We start from the raw sequence: 17,478 nt of genomic DNA on the forward strand, positions 1-17,478 counted from the left end.
TTGCTTGTGTGGCAGGACCACAGCCAGTGCACCACTAAAAGACCACAGTTCCATTCCTGATATTTAGCACCTTTTGAGCTTATTCACCTCCCTCACCCTCCTCCCAGTTAGGAGAGCTGGGATTGGTTGCTCTTTGCTTTATAACCAACCATGTTGCAGTTTAAGGTGTGGCTAGTTTCAGTTCAGTGCAGACAGCAAGCAGCAGAGATGCTTTCCCCTTCTTGGTGAGGCCTCCTAGCCTCATCAGGTTTTTGCTTTTTGAGTGGAGTCTCCTCTGTGCACATCCTGCCAGAGGGTCTCTTGGAGTTTAGTTACAGTAAGGACCTCCTTTTTTTTTTTTTTTTTTTAACTCCCATGGGGCTTTCACTCCAGAACTGAAGACCAGTGAGCCCATTCACTCCCTGAATATGGCTCACTGGTCTTGGCTGTGTTAGACGATTGAAGGCTAGAAGAATCCTATTTTTGGAAGGGACTGTGTTTAAACTCTACCCCTTTGGAAAAGGTCATCTTCACTGGCTGGACAGAGAGGACAGGAGCTGAAGACCAGTGAGCCCATTCACCTTATGAATATGGCAAGCACCTGTGAGAGCAGAACACCAGCCTGGGAGCCAGGCTGAAACAGCAGGTTCCTGACCCACAGACTTTTCAGCCTGAGGAGTCACCTTTTCAGAACATCTAAAAGGAATCAAGTAAGATCATCGAAGATGCTGTCTGGATCTCCTCACCCCCTTCCCCAAGGGACCAGGATAAGAACATAAGAAATTGCCAAACTGGGTCAGACCAAGGGTCCATCAAACCCAACATCCTGTCTCCAACAGTGGTCAATCCAGGCTATGAGTACCTGGCAAGTACCCAAAAACTAAGTCTATCCCATGCTACTGATGCTAGTAATAGCAGTGGCTATTTTCTAAGTCAACTTAATTAATAGCAGGTAACGGACTTCTCCTCCAAGAATTTATCCAAACCTTTTTTAAACCCAGCTATACTAACTGTACAAATCACATCCCCTGGCAACAAATTTCAGAGTTTAATTGGTCGTTGAGTGAAAAAGAACTTTCTCTGATTAGTTTTAAATGTTCTACATGCTAACTTCATGGAGTGCCCCCTAGTCCTTCTTTTATCCAAAAGAGTAAATAACCGATTCACATTTACCCATTCTAGACCTCTCATGATTTTAAATAACTCTATCATATCCCCCCTCAGCCGTCTCTTCTCCAAGCTGAACAGTCCTAACCTGTTTAGTCTTTCCTCATAGGGGAGCTGTTCCATCCCCTTCATCATTTTGGTCACCTAGGGATGGGTGATCAATGAGAATCTGGAGATTGAGGTAGGATGGGTTTTGCTATGTTAAAAGGGGACCCCTGACATAGGAATCCTGGGTAAGCCACTGGGAGAGCTTTTAGTGCACATTTTCCATCACCATGGGAAGCTCAAGTGCTGAAGAAAAGTACACCTACCCGGAATGGAACACCCTAACTGTACAAAGAATCATCTGTAACTGCACACTTATTTAATGATGGACTTTAATTTACCTTTAACTAATCGGTAAACTATTATTTAATACCCAGTGCCTGGTCCTGCCGATTTTGTTACAGTAACTCCCTCCAGGAGTTGCCACAGCTACAAATATACACAAGGGATCAAACACACCATTCTCTGGGCCATAGACAAGAGTCTCCCCCATAAAAAGAATCCCCCTCTGGGATAAGAGAGCTCAGGATCTGGGAAGAGTGCTAGCCAGAGTAGCCCCGAAGAGAAATACATTAGTTTGTGTGCCCTGGGACTTAAAACACCCCGCAAAGGGTTACACCTGTAACAGTGTGCGGATGTGCCATGACAACTACTAGAAAGTATCTCAATATAACTCACTGGATCTGTCCTAAACCAATATTTGGTTTTATGACATAAATCAGGATGATTTATCATACCTGGTAAATATTACAATATAATATATACTTAGGAGAAATATTGCATCTTTCTTATATCAAAGTTGCTTAAGAGTTCGCAGCATGGGCAAGGCAAAGGGGGTAACCTGGTGTTTTCCAGCTGGCACCATGTTTTGGACGTTTTGATTTTGTGAGAGGAGCTGGAGGGTAATGGTTGGCGATTTTAAAAATTAAGGATAAAATGAGAAATGATCTTGATTCAGTTTCATGAATTAAAGAAACTATCTATTTCGGTTTGTCTCCTTTTTAAAAGCTCCAGTCCTTGCATTTGGAACATTAGCAAAGTTTCGATGCTTTCATGAGAGAGAGGCCGTGAGGTTATTGTGTTCTAATTATACCTCTCCAGGTGCAACCTTTTCAACCTCACCAAGTAAAACTCTCTTCAAAAGGGAAGGAAACCTGCTGATGTGAAACTGTTGCAGCCTATTGCTTCTGGCCTATAGATTCCAGGCTGAAATTGAAAAATATAGCAAAGCTAAGTACAGTAGGACATAAGAATCTTTATTAAAGTCATAAACAGCAATGCCAAATTCTATGTTTCCTTAAAGTGGCATAATCTATATAGCTACCCTATGCAATCAAACGTGAGGTTAAAAATTAAAAAAAAAACAGCGGCAGAGGGGTAAAATTGGGAGCCCACTTTTATAATAGTCCACATAGGGCTGAAGGTCACATGTACAAAATACATGTGGACTTTAGGGATGCCATCTGGCTCCAGATTTTCAGGATAGGCTGAGCCAGTCCTGGTGGTATCCCAGTGCTTGCTTGGACTTTTAGTGCTGATGTCCCTATTGATTTTCCTAGAAAAGCAAGACCAGTCTCTGCAGGTAAACCCAGGACTGGCTCAGCCTGTCTGTAAAATATGGAACCTGTTTTTCAGTGTGTAAATTGCCCTCTTAATGTGCACGTGGTAAAATACCACTTAATGTGGTATGCAATAAGTTTTCAGTGTGTGCATATTAAATTTTTTTCCCATACTAGTGGGGCCACAGTAGTAACAGGCATGGAAATTAAAAAAAAAAACTCCCCCCAAAAAACCCTGTGCTGTGCACGTAAGCTGCCAGTTGAAATACCCATGCTAATCAGCACCAAAACGAAAGTGCCAGTTAGCACAGGGGATTCCCCTTCCTTCTCTCAGCACCAAGAATAAAGGGGTCTTGGAGCACAGATTCCTTCTCACTGCCCCCTCCCCTCCACCCAGCAGCAAGAGCAAGGGACTTCTATGTGTAAATCCTCCCCCTCCCCCCATATATTCCTCGTTGTGGTATGTGATTATATCCCTGTGTACTTAGTCATACCTGTCGTATTCTACAGTTCATTGACTGACTGCATGATAGTTGCTGGTGTGTATTATTTCCCATAGATTTTGGAGTCCATTGGTTTGCTTCATCTCTCTTACATGTTTGCTCTTTCATGGTGAGGCTTGGTGTTCATTTTTAGGTGTAGATAATTGTTCCTTGAGCTTGTTTGCTTATACAACTATGGCTTATGGACATATACATCTGCTGTCTAAGAGATGTAAATGTGCACGCCTATGCTGAGCTAAGATACTTGTGCTCCTGCTAATTTTCCTGGAAAAATGTATTTGAAAGGCCAGTTCATTCCATTTCTAGTACAGTTTGTAACCGAGGGTTCCTTATGGATTCTTCTTTGTCTATGCATGATCCCATAAAATCTTTAATGCCATCTTCTTTCTATAAATTATGTTTGTTACATCACCTGAAACCTTTATTAGACCCAAAAGAATTTAGGACACTCCTTCAATCTTTTTCTTTCTCAGGCTTGGACTACTGTAATTCTCTTTTCAATGGTTTACCCGCTTATGCTACCTATGCCTTAAAAAAAATACAAAACTCTGCAGCTCGAAATTTCCATTTGAGAACATATCACTCCAGTGTTACAATCTCTTCATGGACTTCCCATTACATTTTGAATACAATACAAGCTGGCTGTTACCATCCACAATTTACTAAATAACATTTCTTCAGTCGGGATAACAGCCACATTAAAACTTTATTATAAGGATAATGAACCCTTGTGCAGTGGCGTGGTCGATGCAGCCTAGTAGGCGAACCTACTAGACCCATGCCAGCAGCTGGCAAATGCGCCCTGGACAGAGACTAGACCAGATCTTCACCTATACCAACCCCATTCCCCGTGGGTTGAGCTTTTGGGTTCCAGGGGCCGGGAAGACTTAGGCGAGAGTCCCACAGGGCGTATATATAGAGAAGAAGGTGAGTCAGGGACGAGGCCAAGGTCTGGACAGGCTGCGGTGAGACAATTACTAGGAGCTAGCCTGAGGTCGAGACAGGCGGTAAAAGAGGAATAGACAAGAGTTCATAGCTGAGATCAGAAGCAGGCAGCAGACAAGAGGGAGATCTGGGTCCAAGGCACAGGTTAGTGGCAGGCAACGGGCAAGAGGGAGATCAGGGTCCAAAGCTGAAGGTGGTGGCAAATAGACTGAAGAAAGACCGGGATAAAGACTAACAAGTTTGTTTTTATTATGTATGTAGGTTTGTAAACCGCCTAGACGGACATGTAATTGCCCAAGTGTGCGGTATATAAAAAAACTTTTAAATAAATAAAATAAAAATGCCAGGAACAGAGCAAGCTGCACTGAGAAAGGCAGGACAGGTAGGTCAGGCTGAGCAAGACAGGATAGGTTGGGCAAGGCAGACAGAAACCAAAGCAGGAGCAACATGCACTGCATCCAAATAGGGAGCCCTGTTGCTGAGGCAATCCTGTGGAATGCAGTTGGGCCTTTTATACTTAGCCGTGTGATATCATTGCTGAGCACACTCAGCTGCATTTCCCACCGTGGGGACTTCATAAAGAACCTTGCCCTGCGTGCCTAGGGGGGAGCCCAGGGAGCAGTGTTGCAGATGGTGTCATGGTGGCGTTTCTGCCTCTTCAGAGGCCATTGGAATCCTGGGGTGAGTGCTACCGGTTGCAGGATGACTCCGTGACCAGTAAACATTACATTTATACATTCTTATAGACTTTGAGATCATCGAATCAAGGACTCTTAGACGTCCATCCCCCCGACTTGTCCATCTGGATGAAACCAGGGAATGCACCTTTTGTTCTATTCCCATTAAGGCCTGGATGTCAGGCGTCAGCTAGCTAGTGTAGGATAGTTAATGAGGAGGATCCATTCAAATACATCCCCTCCTTCTGGAGGTCTGGAATGGCCGTCCCCTTTGAAATAGTATATAACCGCTTCCTTGCTACAGCTTGGGAGGCAGTCCTATGAGTTAGTACTATGTACAGGAAGCAGAGAGGAGTTTAGATTTTGTTGTTTTACAGGCCCAGCCAGTTTAGCCAAGCAAGCCCTGTTTGGTGGGCCTGGCCAGGGTCAGGAGGGTTTCTGCCCAGCCAGTACACAATCTGTCTGGTGGAAGATCCCTCTGAGTGCATTTTTTGGACTTTAATCTTTTGAGTATAGGCTAGGGGCCTTGCTAGAGTCTGTTCAGCTCCTAGGCTCAGGGAATGGTAAACCCTGGGCCTGGGCAGGTTAGGGAAGACCTGCCTCCCATTGCCTCATTGAGGAAGGGGATGCCAGTGACCTGTTGTGAGCCACCCCAGAGTTATCTTCAGTTTTGTAAACCTAATTTCAGGATCCGGGTTGGAAGTTCTGATTGCCCTTCCTTCCTGCTCCAAGGTTTCCCTCCCAGAGATTCAAAGGAAAGAACAAGAACTGCATAAGAACAGAGAAGGTTTGAATCATCTTAACAGTGAGTAAAAGGCCAAGCCTAGCATTCACAAGGACACCCATCCGGTGATTCTTCAAAACCCTGGGGAAAGAGAGAATTGTAACTCTCTGTGTAGCAGCTTAGTATTCTGGCCATCTGGAAAGGGTGTTCTGCTCATCCAAAGGACACTCTGCCCACCTGGAACTCTATTTTTCCAAAACCCTAGAGGATGGCAGTTGCCTGGACATTGGCAACGCATATTCCTGCACAGATTGAGGAAAATCCTGTAAAGAACATATTTACATAGAAACATAGAAATGACGGCAGAAGAAGACCAAACGGCCCATCCAGTCTGCCCAGCAAGCTTTCACACTTTTTTTTTTCTCTCATACTTATCTGTTACTCTTGGTTCTTAGTAACCTTTTGGTTCTATTTTCCTTCCACCCCCGCTGTTAATGTAGAGAGCAGTGCTGGAACTGCAACTAAGTGAAGTATTTAGCTTAATTGGTTAGGGGTGGTAACTGCCGCAAAAGCAAGCTATTCCCACGCTTATTTGTTTACCCAGCCTGTGCAATTCAGTCCTTGTTGGTTGTTGTCTGAATATAAATCCACTTTTCTTCATTACCCTGCCATTGAAGCAGATAGCTACGCTGCATATGTATTGAAAGTCCCCCCTGCCATTGAAGCAGATAGCTACGCTGCATATGTATTGAAAGTGAAATATCAGCCTTGTATGGTTTGGGGTAGTAACCTCTGTAACAAGCAAACTACTTCCTGCTTTTTTGTGAATGCAAATCCTTTTTTCCACATTTCCTCTTGCCGTTGAAGCATAGAGCAATGTCGAAGTTGCATTAACCGTGTGTATGTTTATTGAATAAGGGTAATATCTCCAGGTAGTAGCCGTCTTCCCCGCAAGCCAACCTCTTCATTCTCATCCTCTAGATTTTATAGATCCACAGTGTTTAACCAACGCCCCTTTGAAGTCCTTCACAGTTTTGGTCTTCACCACTTCCTCCAGAAGGGCATTCCAGGCATCTACCACCCTCTCCATGAAGAAATACTTCCTGACATTGGTTCTGAGTCTTCCTCCCTGGAGCTTCAAATTGTGACCCCTGGTTCTGCTGATTTTTTTCCGATGGAAAAGGTTTGTCGTTGTCTTTGGATCATTAAAACCTTTCAAGTATCTGAAAGTCTGTATCATATCACCTCTGTTCCTCCTTTCCTCCAGGGTGTACATATTTAGATTCTTCAATCTCTCCTCATAAGTCATTCGATGAAGACCATCCACCTTTTAGTGGTGCTATGGATCAGTATTCTGCCATCTTGCAACCATTTGCAGCAGTAAAGCTTTATTTCGACCCAAACCCTTGATCCAAGTTTATTCTCCCTGTTCGATGTAATCGCATTCTTACATGCTTGTTAATGTTATAATGTAAACCGAAATGATATGTAACATTGCTACATGAATTTTGGTATATAAAAATGTTAAATAAATAAATAAATAAACCCAGTGGCTCCTTTGAAATCTTTGGTGCACAGCACATAGAGTATCAGAATTTCGCTATCCCAGGCAATTCCAGAGGGAGAGTTAGACCCTCCACACTGGGAACCGAGAGGACTCCTTTCATGCCCCAGTCAAAAGAGTCTTTACCCTGGGAAGGAAGGGAGGTTGGAAAGCTAGTTTGGGTTCCTGTCCCAAAGAACTTATAAATTCTTTTATGGCCCCTTTGGACTGCAGTCAGCACCCAGGGATGGAGTTACATATGGTGGATCCAAAATTTTTTAGGAAAGCACTTAAGTCATTTTTCTTCCAAAAGGCAGAAAGCTCAGCAGACTAAATATTACAGCCCGCAAAATCCCTGCGTTATGACCAGTCATGTTCTATGTATTTTAATTTTTATACTTGTTTTGTTTTATGATTATTATGAGTATACTCCTGTACCCCACCCTCTTGGGGCGGATAACAAACATGTTGGAAGGGTGGATAAAAAATATTTTAAATAAATAAATAAAACAAACGCACTTGTGTGTAAGTCTGCTTTGTAAATTAAGGTTAAAGATGTAAGGGTAACATCCTCCTCCTGTGGAGAGTAAAAGCCTAAAGTAGTCAGTTCCTAGACCTTTTTGTAGTATGCAGGCATGAGACTACCTCTTCCTCTTTCTTTTTTTTTGCTTTTCCCTACATCCTCTCCACCTGCTGCAAAGCCACCAGAATAACTGCCTGAGCCTACCCACTAAACCAAACAGTCATTTCCAACTTAGCAGCAACAGCTGCCACAGGCACTAGTGGTAGTGAAGTAGGAGAAGGTAGTGGTGCTTCCCCGATAGTGGAAAAGCAGTGGTGATTGAGCAAAAACTGCCATCGGTTCAAATGTCCTTCATCACCCTCCTCAATTTTATTGTTTTGGTACCCCCTAGTCCTCATTAAATATATTTCTCTCTATATTGTAAGGCATTCTAGGTAAGCGTTACAGCATGTCCGCACACGTGTGCATGTAATAATGCTCTCTCCCTCTCCTCCCCTGAGCTGGGGTTGAGCTTGACTGCTGCTGCTTCTGCTTCCTTGGGAGGTGTTGGACAGCAGCATGAGGGATGGTGGAACTTCGGCTACAGAGGAAAGGCTGGTGGGGCTTCCTAGGTCCCACCAGTGGCAGGAAGACAAGGCCTCAGTTGGGAGGAGTTGAGTGAGGCAAGGGGAGGAAGGAAAGAGAAGACAGGAAAGGGATGTGCGTGACGGGGAGGGTGCGAGTGAGAGAAATGGGAAGACAGGAGTATGGGGTGAGGTATGAGAGAGGGAAGATGGAAGTGAAGGAGTAGGAAGATGGGGTAGAAGACAGGGCAGGTGGTATGTCAACTAGGGAGGTGTGAGTGAGGAGAATGTGTGAAGTGAAGAATGAGAGGAATGGGAGAGGAGGTGAAGGGGTGTTTGAGAGGGAAGGTGGATGGTGGGGAGAAAGTGGAGTGTGTGTGTGAGGGAGGGAAATAGTGTACACACCTCCATCTCCAATATTCGCATTAAAGAGTCCACTGGGCTTGGTGAGTGGGGTGCAGCCCCTTTTATATTATCTATAAAAAGGAAGCTCACCCCCACCGGGCACACAAACAAAAACTCTCTTTTTCATTTTTTTTTCTTTTCCTGTTCCCTCTATTCTGTAGCTCCTAACTAAACCCACAAATGCTTCCTAGACATTGCCCCTTTTGAGGCATCTGTGATGAATCTGATGACAATGAATATTGAATATTTTTTTTTTGTCTTGACAAAACTCACCCATCGTCTTGTCGAGTAGGAAGTTTTACCAGATTTCTGATTGAGGTTTTGAGAGAGATTACATTATTCAAGGCAGAATAGTTCTGAATTTTCTGAGCTAGTGGGAAAGATGGCAAAATTTGGTTGAATTGATATTTGAAAAGTTTGCATATTCCTAGTTAATTGAAACCATGAGATTAAAAGTGATCAGAATTTTTTCTTTTTTTGAACCATCATTCCTGCTTTTCGTATGAGAGCATTAGATCCAGTTAGACCTCTTCAGACCATATCTGGCATATCCCCCTGCCTGAGTAACATATTTTTTAAATATAATTCTGGAGAATAACTACTGTATTATCAGGATGTGTTTTTACTAAGGGGTCTATTCAATAAAATGCATGCTAAAACATTTTTAGTGTGCGAGTTGTTGAAAAATTAAAAGTGCTCTTTAATGCATAGCCCATCAAGTGGCATTTTAAGTTTTAGTTTGTGACCAATTAAAAGAAAAAATTCTCAGATAGCTTGTCCATATTATTATCCTGTACGCTAACTTGGAATTCGGTGTCTAAATAGCATGAGCTTGTTATTTAGCACTAGGAAAGCTAAATAGCATGGCATGCTCTGTTCAGTTCTTTCCCTCAAGTTTCTGCCCCTTTATTGCTTCATTGTATGCAAGCAAGTCCGGCACATGGAGCTCCTTGGAGGTGTTCGAGTCAGAAGAGGAGATAAAATAAGAGAAGACTTCCAGGAGAGCTAAAACTAGACCAAAAGTATGTGCCTCCGATGCTTGGTAAGGAAGCAGAAGAAAAGGAAATCTCAGCCTGTCTGCTCTGTTCACCTTTTTTGCAACTAAATATTTTTCTGTGCCTATTTCATGCTTACTTGAAGTCTTCTAATGAATTCAAGAGGGCATGGGATAATCACGGAAAGTCGTTTCCAGAAGTCATAGCAGAAATGCAGGTGCTCATTTCATTGAGCCTGCCTGGAAGGCTACGTGTGCTGAATGTTTGGGCATTATCCCATTGATGTTGGTGACTGACTGGCTTCATGGTTAAACGTGGGAGGGTACAGAATGGAAGGCATGCCAGGATGGAGCAAAATAAGGGATCTTTTACGCTTAGATAATCAGAATGGTGGAGAACAGAGGAAGATGACAAAAATTGTCTTAGATAAGGAGAACATCCTTTGGGTGGTAGTGCTATATAGATGGTATATGTAATTGTAAGTATGGACATGAATAATTAGGCAGACTGGATGGCCTAACTGGTCTTTTTCTACTGTCAGCTATGGTGATGCTATGTTAATATAAATTGGAGCAAGGAGGCAATGCTAGCACTTCTATACTGTTTCATGACATTCAGCCAGGAGATTCTACAAGAAGGAGAGAGGTAGATGTACCAGCCCTGGCACGTTATCCCATTGATGCCAGGGAGGGGAATATGCTAACCCAGAAGGCACTGGCATTTGACCATCCCCCTGTAGGGTTGGGCCAGGGTCAGCCTTTGTCCTAGTGGTGCCCTGTGCAACCAATCAAGACAGTGGAGGTGGGGGGTGGGTTTTATTCACTCTAAGCTGTGTGCATATGCACATGGCAATACACAGCATGCCTAAGAAATCTTGATAATATTTGTATTATACTGGCTTGTAGTGCATAAACTTGAACGTGGCTTATAAAAATAAAATTGCGCAAAAGAAAATTTTTTGCATATGTAGCCTTTAAAAATTAAAGGAAGCATTGGTAGGGAACCTCTTTGCAATCATAGCTGAGGCTGCAACCGCAGGAAAATCACAATCTGCAAGAGCATCAAAGATTTCCAAATAGAGCTCTATAGTCAAAAATAGGCTTCAAAGAAGCCTTTGTCTACCAGACTACTATTCTGAGTTAAGACTCATGGGCCTGGATTTACTAATAACCTCGGGCTCTCTGAATCCCAGGGGGCGGTGCAAAGCAAGGTGCGGTCCTGCGATAGCCGGCAGTGATCGCGCTGAATAACTACACCATAAAAGATGTAGTTATTCGGTATGAAATAGGCAGCGATAAGGAAGCTTACCTTTCGCCATCCACGCTGTCTTCGCGGCGTCTGCCCTGGTGCCGCCCCGACTCCTCCTCTTCCGGTCTTGACGCCGCCCACATTTAGTGATCGCGTGCAATCGCTTTAGAAAATGATCCCCATAGTGTCTTTGGATGGATAAACCACAAGGACAATACTTTTTTTTTATTATTAAGCAGAAGGTTTAATTCTCCTGCCTTGGTTATCACTATTAGTGGCTGAGTATTAATAACCCTCCCACATTGAAAAGTTTTCTTTTGCAATCAAAAGTCCAAGAAAAGAATGTCCTCCGTTCTAAGCCCAGACTTTGTGCTTGCTTACACCAGTGTTTCCCAACATTTTTATGCCCAAGGCACATCTACATTAACAAAATTGTTGTGTGGCATGCAAAGTTCCATGGAGCTGGCAGTATAGACATGGAGAGTCAAACATAGCCAGAAAAAGAGTTAGGACAGCACTGAAATCCGTACCCATATCTCTTTCAAATCTTAAACAAAGGGAGAGAGGGGGTGAAGACATATATGAACCTGGCACAATGGAAAAGGGAGAAGTTGGTGTGGTATGGGCTACAAACTGGTTAAAAGACAGGAAACAGAGAGTAGGAGTAAATGGTCAATTTTCTCAGTGGAAGAGAGTAAACAGTGGAGTGCCTCAGGGATCTGTACTTGGACCAGTTCTTTTCAATATATATATATATATATAAATGATCTGGAAAGGAATATGATGAGTGAGGTAATTAAATTTGCAGATGCTACGAAATTATTCAGAGTAGTTAAATCACAAGCGGATTATGATAAATTGCAGGAGGACCTTGCGAGACTGGAAGATTGGGCATCCAAATGGCAGATGAAATTTGTGGACAAGTGGAAGGTGAAGCATATAGGGAAAATTAACCCATGCTATATTTACATGATGTTAGGAGCTACTACCCAGGAAAGAGATCTAGGTGTCATAGTGGATAATACACTGAATTTGTGCGCTCAGTGTGCTCTGGCGATCAAAAAAGCAAACAATGTTAGGAATTATTAAGAAGAGAATGGCAAATAAAACAATGGATGTCATAATGCTTCTGAATCGCTCCATGGTGAGACATCTTGAATATTGTGTGCAATTCTGGTCGCTGCATCTCAAAAACTATATAGTTGCATTGAAGAAAGTGCAGAGAAGAGCAACCAAAATAAGTGGCATGGAACTGCTGCCATATGAGATAAGGCTAAGGAAGGTAGGGTTGTTTAGTTTGGAGAAGAGATGACTGATAGATGTCTACAAAATCATGAAAAGACTTTGAAAAAGTTAATGTAAATTAGTTATTTATTCTCTCAGATAATAGGAATAGGAGGCACTCCATGAAGTTAGCAAGTAGCTCATTTAAAACAAATCAAAGAAAATTCTTTTTCATTCAGCGCATAGTTAAGCTCTGGAATTAATTGCCAGAGGATGTGGTTACAGCAGTTAGTGTAGCTGTGTTTAAAAAAGGATTGGATAAGTTCTTGGAGAAGTCCATTACCTGCTATTAATTTAAGTTGACTTAGAAAATAGCCACTGCTATTACTAGCAACCTTAACATGGAATAGACTTAGTTTTTGGGCACTTGCCAGGTTCCTATGGCCTGGATTAGCCACTGTTGGAAACAGGATGCTGGGCTTGATGGACTCTTGGCTGGGCTTGATGGACTCTTGGCTGACCCAGTATGGCATGTTCTTATGCCTTTTAAATCACTTTCCAACACTAGGGTGCAAGTGTCTTCCCAAAAAGTCTGTCTCCTCAACCCCAGTAGGAAACTCTGCAGAATCTCCTTTTTGTCATTCTGAAGGAATCACTAGTGGCAGGCTTGTACAAGGCAGTCCTCTCCCAGACTTCTGGGTCAGATTCCTCCATTTTTTTCCCCCTTTCACCACTTTTATAGGAGATATCCCTCTCCAGTGGAGGAGGCAAGAACCCCAGAGAAGAGCCCAGACCTTTGGTTAATCTCCTTAAGTCTTCAAGACTTCGTTCCTATCATGGCTCCCAGAGTCATCCTTTATAGTACTTCTCTTCCCATCCATCCTTTGGGGGATTGATCACTTTGTCACGCCTAGCTGACATTACTCCCCAAGAACCTCCTAATACTGGAATATTTCTCATTCTCAAGTGAATGAAATTTGATAGAAATTTGATAGAAACTTGTGGCATGGCTCTTTATCAGACAGTAAAACCTCTGTGCCTTCTACTTTGTCAAGAATAATGCTTGCTGGTAGATGAGCCCTTTCAATAGCATACATACTAAAATGTTTAACACTTAGCTCGAGGCAGGTGTTAAATTATTGGCTTTAGCAAGCGTAGCAAATAGAGTGTACATCACTATTTACCATGCACACACTACATTTATTTGTATAAAACATGCCATCATTTACACATGTCAAAACACAAAATTCAGCTGAAACGGAACTCTGGTGAAGTAGCGTTGAGCGTTGTGTTTTGTATTGATTCTAGTTTTCAGCTGACATCACGAGTATTTTCTAATTTGCACTAATCATTTACACATGTGCATATGCTAATGTGTTTTCAGACCAGTTTAGTATGCATGAGTATTTTGACCCCAGGTGCACGAGCAGGCTGGAGCAGAACAGGAACATCGGGGTCCTCTGCCTGTACCGGCCACCTTCCCCCTCGGATGGTGCCCTCATGTGCTGGTGGTGGTCAGGACTTAGACAGGGAACACTCACACCAGCAGCTAAAATGTACCCACAGGAGCAGGGTTGAGCTGCTGCAGGAACATTGAATATAAAGGTACCCACCAAACAAAACAAGACAGAAACAGACCAGATAGAAATACAGAAACAAACGAAGACAAGGGTCCTCATAAGAACAAGCATGGCTGTCAGCAGGATGAACATGACAGACCTGGGAGAACCAACCAGTGTCTAAGCAGCAGGCCATAATACTGGGAGGATTAGACAGATAGTCCAAGGAGTCCACTGAGGCCCCCTGCTAGTGGGCAGACAGAACTGCCCAAAAGGTCCTCACCGCAACATGCTATTTTTTGCCCGTGTTAAACGACCTTAGCAAGGAGGTAAGTAGTCAACCATAGCCAATTAGGTGAGTTAGGCAGATAAGATTTATCATGCTAACTCACATGGGATATTCAGTGCCACAGCTATGTTGCTGAATATAGCCGAATAAATTGCTAGTTAGCTGGATAAGTCTTATCCAGCTTACTTTAGACCTGCTATTGAGCAGATCTAATTTTCTAGCTAACTTAACTGGATAAGTTTGAATATTACTACTTATCTGGTTAACAGGCCGATACAGTACAGTGCGCTCAGGTGGAGCGCACTGTTAACCCGCATTTGGACGCGCATTTTCGACGCGCTAGCTTTACCCCTTATTCAGTAAGGGGTAATAGCGCGTCAGAAACGCGCATTAATTTCTGCTGGCGCCGGGGAAGTGCACAGAAAAGCAGTAAAAACTGCTTTTCTGTGCACCTTCCGACTTAATATCATGGCGATATTAAGTCGGAGGTCCCAAAAGTTAAAAAAAAAGTTAAAAATAAAAAAAAAAATTTAAAATCAGCCCGCGGCTCGTAGGTTGAAAACCGGACGCTCAATTTTGCTGGCGTCCGGTTTCCGAACCCGTGGCTGTCAGCGGGCTCGAGAACCGACGCCGGCAAAATTGAGCGTCGGCTGTCAAAACCGCTGACAGCCACCGCTCCTGTCCAAAAAGAGGCGTTAGGGATGCACTAGAGTCCTTAGTGCCTCTTTTTACCGCTGGCCCTAATTAAATAAATTAATTTACTGAATCACGTGCACAGGAGAGTGGCTTGTGCGCGCACCGGGAGAGTGGGTGCTCACCCGCTCTCCTGCGATTTTTACTGTATCGTCCCATAAGTTAGCCAGATAAGTAGCTCCTCCTTGGGACGTCCATATCCCGTTCATCACTTATCTGGCTAACTTGTGGCTGCTGAATGGGACCGGGTATTCAGTTGTCTTCACTTAGCTGGATAAGTCTGAACTTATCAGGCTAAGTAGCGCTGAATAACGGCCTCCAAATATTTTAATCCTGAACGTAGTTAAAAACTCCTCTGTACCTGAATGTTTTATATTGGCCCACATTCGTGGAAAAAAATGCATCTTTAGCACTTCCTATTTTTCTACAGAAGTCATTTACACAAGACTTGAGACAGAAAACTGAAAAAGGCTACTTACCTCATGCTTTTCATTTCACTTGCTTACTCTGTTAAATTTTGTTTCATGAAAACTGCAGGGCCCATGCAATTTGACGTAGCAATTAGTTTCTTTACAGTACTGTCTTAGAAGAAAAGTGACAGAGACAGTTTAAGATCTAGAACCTATAACCAGCTCTTGTTTCTTTTGTTCTTCTGAGTTACACAGTACAAGGCAATAGATGTTTTGCTCTTTACATCTGTGCAACTTTACAGAAGATTAACCTCCTATGCAACTGAAAACTACTTCCTCATTTCTATTAATAATTAAAAGAAAATCGAACAACTTTCTTTTATCAGAGATGTATTTAATTAAAAAGTAGATGATTAACTTGACATGTTAAAATATTGAGAGATATTTTAATACTAATCTGAGCAGCTAATAAAAATATCTATTCAGAACTGATAAGTCCCTTTATCATATTATGGAACTTTCACCCCATGCCTTAGATATAAGAAGCAACCAGTTGTAGAGAAAAATGTATTCACAGAAAGGGAATTTAAAACAATATATGGGAAATATAGTGAAGGGAAAATTGTACATTAGTTGTCATAAGTGACCAAAGGCTTTTTATTCAGAGATATAGTCATATCATTCAGTTCCACATAACCCAAGTAGTAGAGCTTCGACTCGAGCTGGGTGGAAGGTTGACCACTAGTCTTCCATGGAACTGAGCTTTCTCTTGAATGGAATTCTAAGACTTTGGGGTATTGTTCACAAGTAATTGTCTCAATAATGATAAATGGCATACTTGAATAATCTAATTTTGGTATATTGTAAAGGATAAGAGATATTTGATCTGGCTCAGAAAAACAATCTTTTAAAATCTCTTTACTACTTTCCACCTTCCTATCTTCTGATTTCTGACTGGCACAGATGAGATTTGTAACATAATAGAGGGGTTCAGTGCCTTGTGATTTATGTTTCTAATGGTCTTGGAACCAGGTTTATAGCATATTATGCGTGCCTTAATTTGAAATCCTCGTTCAGCATAGTTGATTATCCTATTTGATTATCTTTACTTTTTGGACCTGCATCCTGGAATGGTACTGAGTGTTCCCTCTGCTATTTTGATTTACATTATCCAATGGACTGAAAAAGCTCTTCTGGAAAAACTAAAAATGTAAAAGCAAGGATCTGACTGATACTGCTTAATGAAAGATGATCCCTCACCATGGGTCCATGATCACTTTTGACAAGTCTTTTGAGACTGTCATCCAGGGTGCCAATTTAGTGGCTATAGGTTTTAATGATCTGGACACGCGCCCATTGGGAACCAGACTGAGACCATTGCCTGTGATGCTAAGCAGACCGTAATCATTGGGGAGGATAATTTTCAAAGCCATTTACATGGCAAAATAGCAATTCATGCATGGTAATTTGACGATCTGGAACTTGCCTGCCCTCCCTCCATCTGGCTAAAAGCCTATAGCTATATTTAGAGGAGGCATTCCTTAGGGTTTGTTCAGATCAGGGGAGGAAAGTAGCACACTCAGGTTGCCTGCACACTTCTACACGGTTTTATTTTGCTGCCTCTCCAAGCGGATGAGACTGCATGCCCCCCACTACTTACCACCATCTGCCCCATGCCACTGGGTGCTAATGGAACAGGAGCAATCGCCAGTTGCTGCTGACCCACTGACACTGCAACCCAAAATGGTACCAGCTGCATTTGTGGGTGCCATTTTGGATTACAGTGGTGGTGCGACAGGAGCATGGGGCAGATAGTGTGTGGAGGTTTCTAATCAGGATGGGGCACCCTTAGGGAAGGGGAGGATGTTGATGTGCTGTGGGGCCAAAAGGAGAAGGCAGTTTCTCTGGGCTTGATGGCAGGAAAATAATTAAATGAAAGGGAAATATTAAGAAAACAAAATGGTTAAAATGACAAAAACCCCAAACAGAATGAAACACGTATTGTCCCCTGTATACCCCTAATAGATTTGAACTGCTGACCCAGACGTGAAAAGGTCTGCACATTGGCAGTTTCAAATTTCCTCCTCGATTAACCTCCAACAGGTCTGGCTTTCATAACTCTAATATACAAGTTAACCAGGACTTGGGCCAAATTTATGTAAATACCGTATATTTATTGAGATTATCCTGAGAACCAAGCCCATGCGGGCTATTGAGATCTAAAATTCTCCTCTCTCCAATCTATGCAAATTGCATGAATATTTCTCATGGATATCATGAAAAGCAGATCTGTTGACCAGTATCGTGTAAGAATTATGATTACCCAGATGACAATTACATTTGATTTAAAGTTGCCATTGAGTTTGCTTTCTTTTGCTTCTTACGGTATTATAAACAGAATTACTAACAATTTTAAAAAGTCTTTAT

General features: G+C 42.5%; 1 protein-coding gene across 4 annotated transcripts in view; it reads right to left on the reverse strand.

Moving 5' to 3' along the window:
- The window catches only part of BLNK (B cell linker), a 307,813-nt gene that overhangs the window by 148,237 nt on the left and 142,098 nt on the right, over positions 1-17,478 (reverse strand). For 2 of the 4 annotated variants that reach the window (XM_029609964.1, XM_029609962.1), the window contains exon 3: positions 15,121-15,223. The exons of the other annotated variants lie outside the window; for them this stretch is intronic. In XM_029609964.1, the coding sequence (XP_029465824.1) occupies positions 15,121-15,134 (14 nt within the window). In that variant the 5' untranslated portion in view covers positions 15,135-15,223. The remainder of the gene's footprint in view (positions 1-15,120; positions 15,224-17,478) is intronic. 4 annotated transcript variants of the gene reach the window in all.

This window comes from Rhinatrema bivittatum, chromosome 7 (genome assembly GCF_901001135.1).
Source record: "Rhinatrema bivittatum chromosome 7, aRhiBiv1.1, whole genome shotgun sequence".
Taxonomy (NCBI): Eukaryota; Metazoa; Chordata; class Amphibia; order Gymnophiona; family Rhinatrematidae; genus Rhinatrema; species Rhinatrema bivittatum.